This window comes from Cajanus cajan, chromosome 4, assembly GCF_000230855.2.
Source record: "Cajanus cajan strain Asha chromosome 4, NIPB_CcT2T_4, whole genome shotgun sequence".
Lineage (NCBI taxonomy): Eukaryota > Viridiplantae > Streptophyta > Magnoliopsida > Fabales > Fabaceae > Cajanus > Cajanus cajan.
This window is the reverse complement of record NC_138520.1, coordinates 78,693,423-78,704,280: the sequence shown is the minus strand read 5'-3', so window position 1 is coordinate 78,704,280 and position 10,858 is coordinate 78,693,423. Positions and strand designations below refer to the sequence as shown.

The 10,858-nt window shown below is 28.2% G+C and overlaps 1 protein-coding gene across 1 annotated transcript; it reads right to left on the bottom strand.

Annotated features, from left to right (window-relative positions):
• Window positions 1-1,910: 1,910 nt before the first annotated feature.
• Window positions 1,911-3,300, bottom strand: LOC109805867 (LOB domain-containing protein 41). Its single transcript, XM_020368127.3, has 2 exons — window positions 3,032-3,300; window positions 1,911-2,891 (listed from the first exon to the last, which is right to left on the bottom strand). The coding sequence occupies exons 1-2, from the start codon at window positions 3,219-3,221 to the stop codon at window positions 2,173-2,175; spliced, it is 909 nt and encodes a 302-aa protein (XP_020223716.2). The 5' UTR covers window positions 3,222-3,300; the 3' UTR covers window positions 1,911-2,172.
• Between the last annotated feature and the right edge of the window lie 7,558 nt (window positions 3,301-10,858).

The window sequence follows — 10,858 nt, the reverse complement described above, 5'->3', positions numbered from 1 at the left end:
TAATTTATTATATATATATATGTGTGTGTGCACGAGTGTGTCTATGATCGGATTGAGTTGGATCACGGGTAAAAAAAACACAAAATCTGTTACTAAACCTGTATAATATTGAATTTTGATCGAAATAAATTGGATTTAACTTAAACATAAAATCCGATTCAAACTCGTTGAATTGGTTCAAATTTACAAATTATCTATACCTACTTACACCCCAGTTGAATAATTAAAAAACAAATATTGTTACAACACATTGGTATATAATTTACACTACCATCATATTTATACAATTATTTTGTTACAACATATTCATACATAAATAGCAATTACTAAATCGTTTTTATATGATCACATATGTTTGATCATGTTGAGAAGGATAGTACATAATATAAAAGACATCATGATATACTTATCCGAATATGTAACTATTATAAGTAGATGTAATGCCTCTATTCTATGTTATAAGATAAAAAAATTATTTTTTGTTTAAATTAAATAAATTTCAATTATTTTTATTTTATTTAATGATATTCTTCTTAGAATATCTCACCTTTAAAATATAGTATTTTAGTTGTATTATTTTTCTTAACATTTATAAGAAGGACAATCTAAGAAAAATATTATAAAATTTAATATAAATAACTAATTTTTCTAATATACATAAAATTAATTTTTTTTTACTTATAATAGAGAACATGGAAAACAGATTAATGTTATAAGAGATAACGAACTTCAAGTTGAATTTTACATCTAAGCAAGCAAATATATTAGTTCATAATTTGGCAAGGACCATTGATACATATGTTGTTTTTGCATATATTTAGTTATTTTTTTTAGTAGCAGACCTACGTAATGAGAGTAAACAAATACATTTCCTTATTTTAATTAAATTATTAGTATATATTAAAAATATTATATTTTGCATCCTAATTTGATATATTGAATGCTAATGATTATTATTTGTTATTTTTTAGAAAAATATTGTCCCACTGAACTAGGATCTTAGATCCGCCATTGATATTCCTCATTGTACCTTTGATCAGATTATAAATAAAATGAGTGAATTGTGGTTGGTTAAAAAAAGAAAATATGAAAGAAAATTAAATAAATCTCTTCATAAGATATAGCTAATATTTTTGGTAAAGACCGTGTGAATGAATTTGGCTAATGATCTGAAATTCAGATTATATATATAACTTATCTTTTGGTTCTTTTCCTCCTAATTGTTTGCGAAGAAAGACAGGGAAACAAAAGCAAAAAAACTGATTGAGAAAACGTGAAGTTGTCCTGTTTTACCTGTACGGTTTCTTTTTTCCTCGATAGACGTGATTTCTTTGGGGTTGGGACCCAACGTGAATGCCGTATATATGTAGTACGGTACTGTGTTCTGAGTACCCAGCCCAATAACTTCTAAGCCCAATAATATCCAACAATTAATGACCCAACTTCTTCATTTTTATTTTTATATTTCTAATATGGGCTTTACTTCTACCCTTAAAACAACATTGCTCCGCTTCTCTTGTGACTACTCCTTTCTTAATTTAGGGTACACGCCTGTCACAAAACCAACCTCCGATCATCTATCAACATGTTCTAAATTAAATGTCCATTTTTTTTATGTAGTAGTATTATTATTATTTATTTCCAGTTTTTCTTTTTCTTTTTCTTTTTCTAGATGCAAATGCGTACTCCCCCTTCACGTTTTCGCAATATAGAGAACGTTTCATATTGGCTCCAAGGAAAAGTTCCTGTTGCTTAACCTTATGCGGTATAAATAATTAGTTTTGTAACTTTGTGGAAACTTTTCTTCTCAAAAACTTTCTTTTCAAGATATCACAAGTATTATTCACAATCTCGACCAAAAAAAGCTTGGTTCGTAAAACGAAAAAGTATTCGTGAACAAAGATTGCGAGTTTCAGTTTCAAATGCCTCTTTTCAATTTTGATCTACTTACCATTCGCGTTTGAGTTTGTAGAGTACCGCATTCACAACAGACAGAAGAAAAAGAAGAAGAAAAAAGGGGTTAACAAACCCAAATAAAAAAAAAAAAGAAAAAGAAAAAGAAAAGTAATTAAAAAGAACAAGAAAAGGGTTCTGAATTATGATCTCTTGTTTATCAAACACAGAAAGCCGATGGAGTCAAAACTGAGGCAAGAGAAGGCGAGCTAAGATCCCTCAAGCCGAGTACTCAAGCCCCAGCTCCATCTTGCACGAGCCACTCTGAGCCGACCCACTAAACTCCTTCAACTCAATCCTTCTCTTCTTCACCGGAACCACGTGAACCGCACGTGAGGCCGGTTCAAACCCCAGCGTAAGCTCCAACCCAACATGCTCACCCCCCTCCTCGCTTCGGTCGACGCGTTTCGGGTGCGACTCCGGTTCGTCGCGAAAGAGGTTCGAAGTCTCCGCCGTCTCCACCGACACCATGCTCTCGCTTTCCACCGCATTCGCCGCCTCTGATTGATGGCTCAGCGACGAATCGTGACTCCCGGACCGGTTCAACGCCTCCTCGGTCCACTCGCTCGTCACCACGAAACCCGGTTCGCCCGAACCCGATTCCTTGTTGTTTTCGTGGGTGGATTTGGGCTTGGCGGTGGCGGCGGGTCGCTTCACTCTTGACCGAGTCTTGACCCGCTGCTGTTGTTGCTGAGTCTCGTTGGAGGCGGCGGAGTTCTCGTCTTTGGAGACGTGGCGTATGTCGTAGGCCTTGAGCGGTGGGCCCCGGCCGCTCGCCGCGGCTTCGGAGGTGATCGGAGTGATGGGCGCGCCTTTCAAGACGTTTTCAACGGCGGCTTGACAGAGCTGCCAGCTCCCAGACCATAACAAACCGACCGAACCGTAAATCGGGTTGACTATCCGACCGCATGCCTCGTATAACAAGGAACGAAAGATCGCTGCAAAACAGCAAAAACCATCAACCATCAACCATCCCATTCTGAACTCAATTTACAACTCGAAAGCTCCCTAAGCTTTAATTATAAGGTCTTATGAGATAGTATTTTTAATAGATGTGGAACTTGAGAATGATACAAACCTGGACGAAGATGTTCGGGGCCTGCGTTAACGAGGTTCATGAGACCAGCCCGACCATAGAACTTGGCGAGGAAGACAGTAGCATTGGCTTGAGATTCTGGGTTCTTGATCCATTGCAAACAGGGTCTGATGCTGCAATTGTCGCTGCAACCCTTTCTGAGAACGCGACAGCCATTGCAGCTCATCCGCATTTTTGAAGAGAGTGGAGAGAGACAGATGAGAGAGGCAGTGGATTTTGAGGTAGTGGGTTGTGGGGAAGGCAGTTGTTTGAGAAGAATTGTTTATATAGTATGTGTAGTAGAGAAAGAAACCATGGTAGGTGTTAGAGTTTAATAAGTGATAGGGCAGTCTCATGGGGAGCGCGTGGGTTCACGTGCCAATGATAAGGATTAAGGACACTGATCCCTCTGTCATTGGGACGTAGGTGACGTGGGATAATCCTTAAACGACACAACCTTATAGGGAATCTGGCAGTGGCTGAAAGCTGAAAGGGAAAAGAGAGAAAGGGAGAAGTGCATGCAAGTGGGTACAAAAATTGAGGAGGGAAGAATGGAGCGCGTGGCAGACACGGGGAGGTCACAGAGTGCGGTCGAATCGCCACATATTCGGGACTAAAGCGGTTTTCCAATTCTAAATTATAAAAACTCCTGGTTTTCGGGAATTCAATGGAAACCGCTTTTCTCACAAAACTGGACACTGGTTTCCGGTTTTCTTTCTAGGACTGTGGGCGCGCTTCACACAGGGGAAAGTGTTCAAGCCAATGGTTTTGTTTTGGAGCCTCTGGGTCTGGGGTGGGGCGTTACGTTTCCTTCTCTACAACTTTATCAACAAATATATTAACAGTTAATTATCTCAATGTAACGTACGTTTTTTTAAATTATTTATTTTATTAAATAAATAACTAATATGTTGATTATTAATGTAAAAAAATTTATACTGAAAATATATAAATAATTAATTTATATATTAATATCTATAAATCACACCATCTAGGAGTTAATATATTTATTAATATTAAAATTAATTATATATTTAATTTAAACAAGTTAAAAATATTGAAATTGGTAAATAAAATTCAAGAGATTAAAATCATACTATACTATACAACACTTAAAGAATGAAAATATATTTAATAATAAAAAAGAAAACATTGCTTAGTTATACAAGTAAATGAACATGCCCGACTTGCATTTCTTTAAGTGTCTACGCTTATTAGGCACTCTGTTCTTTCAAACTAACACCTACCATATTTTCTACGCATTTGCCCAATCTTGTATAGTTGTATCTTTCTTTTACGGTTTACCAAAACAAAAATCTTTCTTTTACGTCTTTCGTAAATCATTTGTGAATTCTGAAACATTGTTTTATTATAATTTATTAGTATATTATGACGGTGCAATTATAAATGTTTTTAATATTATCATTTCATTATAGTCGTCAACAATCAATTTGTTGAATTTATAATACTGATTTTTAAAATTATTGGAATGATAATTTATAATTAAATAAAAATATAAAAATAAAATAAAATTATACTAATACAATGTTTAAAATATATTTCACATGATAGAACAATTAGATTTTGATATCTTCCTGTTATAATTAATGTAAAAAAAATTGTCTATTTTGACCAACTATTAAAAAGTAATATTTTGACCAAATATTAAAATATTATCTTCTAATTAATTTCATTATGATAAGGTTATGATAAAAATTTGAATGTTTGAATTATCAAAATTTTAGAAGATAAATGATGAGGATGAAGATAAAAAATATTAATAGTGGATTGGAAGAGTAGTTATTGGTAGTTATGGTTAATTATGATTTATACTATATAAATACTAGTTTATGTCATGTAATAAAGGTTAAAATTTGTAAACACCCTATGTATTTTTAAATCCCAACAACATTCATGGATCAACATGTTACTATAATGTCAACAATCATCATTTCATTTCTAATAATTTATAATATGTTTGTAATTTCTTTCTCCTTATTTATTCTTCTCCAAATTTAATTTTTCACTTCTCAATCTTCAATTCTTCTTCAAACTTAATATTTTCACTTTTTAATCTCAATTTCTTCTCCAAACTCTTATTATTTTATATTTATGCAAAATCTCTCTCTTTCCACTTTATTTTAAGTTGAAAACTAATAGGTTACTACTTAAAAAGTTACTTTTTATTTGATTCTCAAAATCAAATTCCATTGAAAATAATTTTTAAATGAAAATATTTAATTTAACATGTTAATTATTTGGTATGAAGTAGAAGTGGATATAAGTTAGGTTAAATCAAACTTATTTGTACTTGAATTTGACCTAAATTTGTTACTCATATTTTAAGATTTAAACTCGATTCAACAAAAACCTTAAAAATATATCGATTAAAAATATGTTGATCTAACTTTATTATATTATGTTTATATTAATTTTAATGTCATGTATAGTTAAATTATAAAATAAAATAAGTACAAACGTCAAATTAAGATATATTTTACAATATATGTTTTAAGATAAATAATTTTATTATAAATATAATATAATGTTATATAATTAAATAATATTTTATTATTAATGTAAAATAATTTAAAACAAAATTATATTTTTTAAGAAAATAATATATATTAAATTAGGTTGGGGACAATAAAAAATGTAACCTAAACCTATGCTAAATTTATAGTATCCAATTTAAAAGTTTAAATTTAACCAAATCAACCTTAAGTTGATCATATTAATAGATCGAGTTGAGTCTTGCTCACGTGTATAGTATGAGGTAATGTGAATTTAATTAATTATAAAATTTAAATTTTAGATTTATAATTATATTAAATATTTGAATAAAAAGTTTACAACACTTATAATAACTCTATCTTACTTTAGAAAGATTGTGTCTTTGACCGTTATTTGAAAAAATTATTTGAGTCAGCAGTAAATACTATATTGTAATTAGGGAGATTAATTTCCAATTTAGTAATTAAAAGATATCCGTGACAAAACTGTCTTTCTTTGATTCTGACTGTGCTTAATAGAAAAATATATATGTGGTTATCCTAAAAGAAAATATTTCCAAGAGCAAAACATTTAAAATAATAATGCTCGGATAAAACTAAATTGAATTGAATTTATCTTGAAAGTATTTTTATTTGAAAGTAAAATATTCTTTCTTTTTATACTATGTTCAGAAACTTATATTACTTTTTATTATACATTTACTTTTAAACTTAAGTTTGATTATAATTAATTTTAAAATTTAAATGATTTAAAGTTAAATTTATTAAAAAAAATTACTGAAATGTAGTATTATTAATTAATGAGTAGTTGGTTTAAATAATACACAATTATTTTTTCTTTAACCGATATGTTTTATATTTAAGTTTCATGTAAAAAATGTTATTAAAAAAAGTTACTTCGATCGTGGAAGAATTTTTTTTTAACAAGAGCTAAAAGGAAAAAGAAAAACAAACAACAAAAACTTTAAAAGACTTTTGTTTTAAGTTATGTTTATCTAATTTAGGGAATATAAAAGGCGGGAATGTTTATTTTCTTATTTGTTAGAAAGTTATGTAATAACATTCTTGAATATCTTTTATTTTTAAAAAAAGTAATATTTTCATTGAAATATTGAAGGTTATTTTCTATAACTCTTATAATTTATATTTTATTTAAATTATTTTAAAATTAATAAATTATTATAAAAAAATACTAAAATGAACCAAACATTTTCTTTTATATTTTATGAAATAACATTCTAAATTATATTATTTAAAAAAATATAATTTTCAAAAATATAATATCTTTCCTTAAAACAAATAATTTAATTTCGTGGAAAAACAGATCCATAGTATCCGCACGGATAGACAAGTATCTTAGGCAATAGTAGGTTTTAAATATGTCCGTGTTGGTTTATATTGCAACGTGTATAGTTTTACACAATATTCCCTCATTCCATAATGAACAACACAAACACCAACACCAACATTATTGACTGCAATGTATATAACAGAGCTCTAGTGGGGGAATTAAGAGAGTGACTTACATTTTCATTCTTCATATGAATTTGTGTGCGACTCTTTTTAAAAAGTGAGAAGACAGTGCTAGCAAGCTTTATTTAATTAGGTCATTCATCCAAAAAATACTCCAGACATAGAGATTAATTAGGGACTGTATTATTATTAGTAATTCGTCACAATGTTAATAAAATAATTCATTTAAAATGTTGATAAATTAAACTTGTTGTTTTAAGAGACAAGATTATAATAGTAATCATCAATTTTACATGTCAAAAGAAATTTAATAAATTTATAATAAATTTGGTATTATTAATCATATTTTTTTTAAAAAAATATTCTATTAATTATGTTCTAAGAATCTATTAAATTAACATGAATTATGTTCTTTAAATATTTTGTCTAAAAGAGAAAAAATAATAATCATATTCACGATACAAACTATAAGATTAAAATGAATATTTTATCGAAAAGTAAGAAAAAAAATAACTTAAAATATTATTTAATATCAAAATAAATAAGTAAAAATATGCAAATAATAGTGCGTAGATATGACGCTCCATCAATAAGAAGTGTTATATAATAAGAAAAATTAAATTCAATAATAAGTGTAAATTTAGTTTTACAAAAATAAATATTAGTTAATTTTTAAATACTCAATAATTTAATAATAAATAATATTTAATAATTTTAAAACTATTAATGTTTTTTATTTATTTTGATAGAGAAAAGATAAAAGAAATAAGAAATAGACGATAATTAAGCATGAGAGATATATAATCAAATCCTTATGTATTCCTTGAATAATTTAAAATTGTCTTCATAATTGAGGAGGCTAATTTTTGTTATCATGTCATACCATTTGGGCTTAAGAACATAGGAGTTAACTATCAACTATTGATGGACAAAGTCTTTCAAGAGCATATTGAGCAAAATTTGGAGGTGTATGGGGATGGTATAGTGGCTAAGTCCAATAGTGTGACTAAACACATGGCGATCTTGCTGAAGTGTTTTTTGAGTTAACAAAATGTAAATGTGCCTAAATATTGAGAAGGGTGTATTTGATATGGGTGGAGGAAAGTTTCTAAGCTTCATGTTAACTACAAGGGGCATTGAAGTCAATCCTAACAAGTGTCGAACAATCCTCAACATGAAAAGTCTGACAAATTTGAAGGAAGTCCAATGACTCATGGGTCGATCAGGTTCTCTCTCCTAGGAAAAGCCTCTACTAAGATTATGATGACTCCTCTCATTGAGCTGAACATGATCAGCTAAACATTTTTTGAGATCGAGCTCAAATCCAACAAGAAGCAACAAATTGAATACATGGTAAGTAATAAGCACTATCGACCACATATTATAAACTAAGTTTGTTGATTGACAACCTTCTCTTCATCGTGCACCACTTCGACTTAAGGGTCTTTGAGGCAACTTCCTCAACATTCTATAGGGAAACGTTACTAGCTACAACCCATACCCGTTTGACTAATCATTCACATCCACCAATTTTCTCTCATAGACATCCTTGCATATGTTGAATACAAACATGTTCAACATATGATAGAAATGGACGACCTGTTGGAGGGCCTTATTGAAATCAGTCTTATGCTACTTAAACACTTGGAGCTATGTCTTAGCCAATCTCTCCTTGACCACTTTCCTCCTTGCCTTCTCCTCATCTCGAAACTGGAAGATGACCTTTTACATTTTTATTTTCAAGGGCAAGTTTGTTATAAGCCTCCTCGAAATGCTAATTTCGACCTTAAGCTTGTATATCTCAATTGTGAAGGTCATCAATTAAATTCTACAATTTGTTGATCTTCAAAGATAGACCTTCATTAGCCTTTAAGATCTTTTAAAGACTGATTTGACTCTCTTTCATATCAATAGTCAATAAAAATTAAAATATAATTGTAATTTATCTAATAAATATAAAAATAATACATTATAACATATGTAAATATGTTATTTTAGAGATTATGCGCTATATATTTACTTTAAGACCAAATTTTATGAATATTTATATTAATGAAATTGGATTTTTATAAATCTTTCTATAAGTTTCATGAGCATGCAAAGGGATAGCAAAACAAGGGAAGGAAAAACATGATTTTACATACTGCTTTCACTTTATGACTTAATTTCTAGTCACTAATATGTCTAGCTATGTGTGAATCACACATTGTCATCCACATATATATATATATATATATATACTTTGTTTGGAATGCATAAAAATACAAGAGAAAGGAAAACTATAATGCTACACTAATAAAAAATAAAAAAAAACCCTCCTTTACACTACGTTTGTTAGCGAAGCAATAAATTTTTTTTTGCCAAGAGTACGTAAAAAGAACCAAAGATCATTATTTACTAATGTTTGATTGCGATGAAATTGCGTGGAAGTATACATTAAATTTTATCTTTATTTTTGTCCAAATCTTTAAATTAAATTGTAAATTTTTAAATATTAATATTACTATTTAAATTATTCATTCTAAATTTAAAATATAATTTATATATTTAAAACAAATATTTATTATGAGTACTAATTATATATATATATAAGTATTTAGTATATATAATATATAAATTAAAATTTTAGTATATCGAGTATAATAAAGTATATAGTGCACATGCATACCCTTTTTAAGGGATACCAGAACAAGTATCTTTGTGTTATTTGGTTAGGAGAAAATGAATAAGAAATAAGGTAAAGAGAGTGAAAATGGAAAAACAAAAGTGAGTGAAATTGTTTGGTCCGAGAGAAATAAGAGGGTGAGAAACTAAAAGATCATAAGTTTCACCTTCAATTCTTATATAGTATTTCTTACATAATATTTTATCTATTTCTCTTCAATCAAATAATCAAATTTTTACTCATTTTTTATTTTTTTTCATTTTATGTTTTATCTATTTCTTTCCTCTTTATCAAACATACACTAAAGAGTTGTTGAGATTAAAAGAGAGAAAAATTAAAAATAAAATAACATAAAATTTCGTGAATCAGATGTATTGGAGACAAAAGAAAAGAGGATATATAAGATATGGATGAGAAGAAAAAAATTAAGAAAGAAGAGAGGAAGACAAAGAAATCTGAAATCAAAGTTAAAAATTAGTTGGCAAAGTAGGACAGCTGTGGCTTCATATTTTGAGGAAGATAAGAACTCGCGTTACAGCCTAGGCAAACGTTAGTAATAATATTTAGAGAAATTATATGATATCGATCTTATTTGAGAGAGTATCAGGACAATTTTTTATATTTTATATTTTTAATAATTTATTTAAATAATATTTATGATATTTTATTCTTTTAATTTTTAAATTATTTAGTTATTTTACTTTTATTTTATATATTCTAATTTATTTATAATAATATTATTATATATTTAAATAGTTTAATTTTAATAATTTTTTAAGTATATTTTTATCTTTTTACTTAAAATTTTCGAATTTTATATTTTAATTTTAATAATTTTTTAAGTATATTTTTTGTCTTTTTATCTTAAATTTTTGAATTTCTATATTGTAATTTTAATAATTTTTTATTTTTACTATTTATTAATTTTTTTTACTTTTTAATATTTTATAATATTATTGAAATCTTATAATTTTAATCTCTATAATTTTATTTTACTTTTTATTTTATAAGTATAATTTGGATTATTCATTTTATAGTTAAATTAATTTTTTTAAATCTTTTATAAGTTTACATAGAAAAATATATTGAAACCCCTCAATCTTTGAGGGTACCGTAGTAACTCCCTAATATTTATCTCATTATCATATTATTTATTTTATGAGAAATTCTACGGTACCC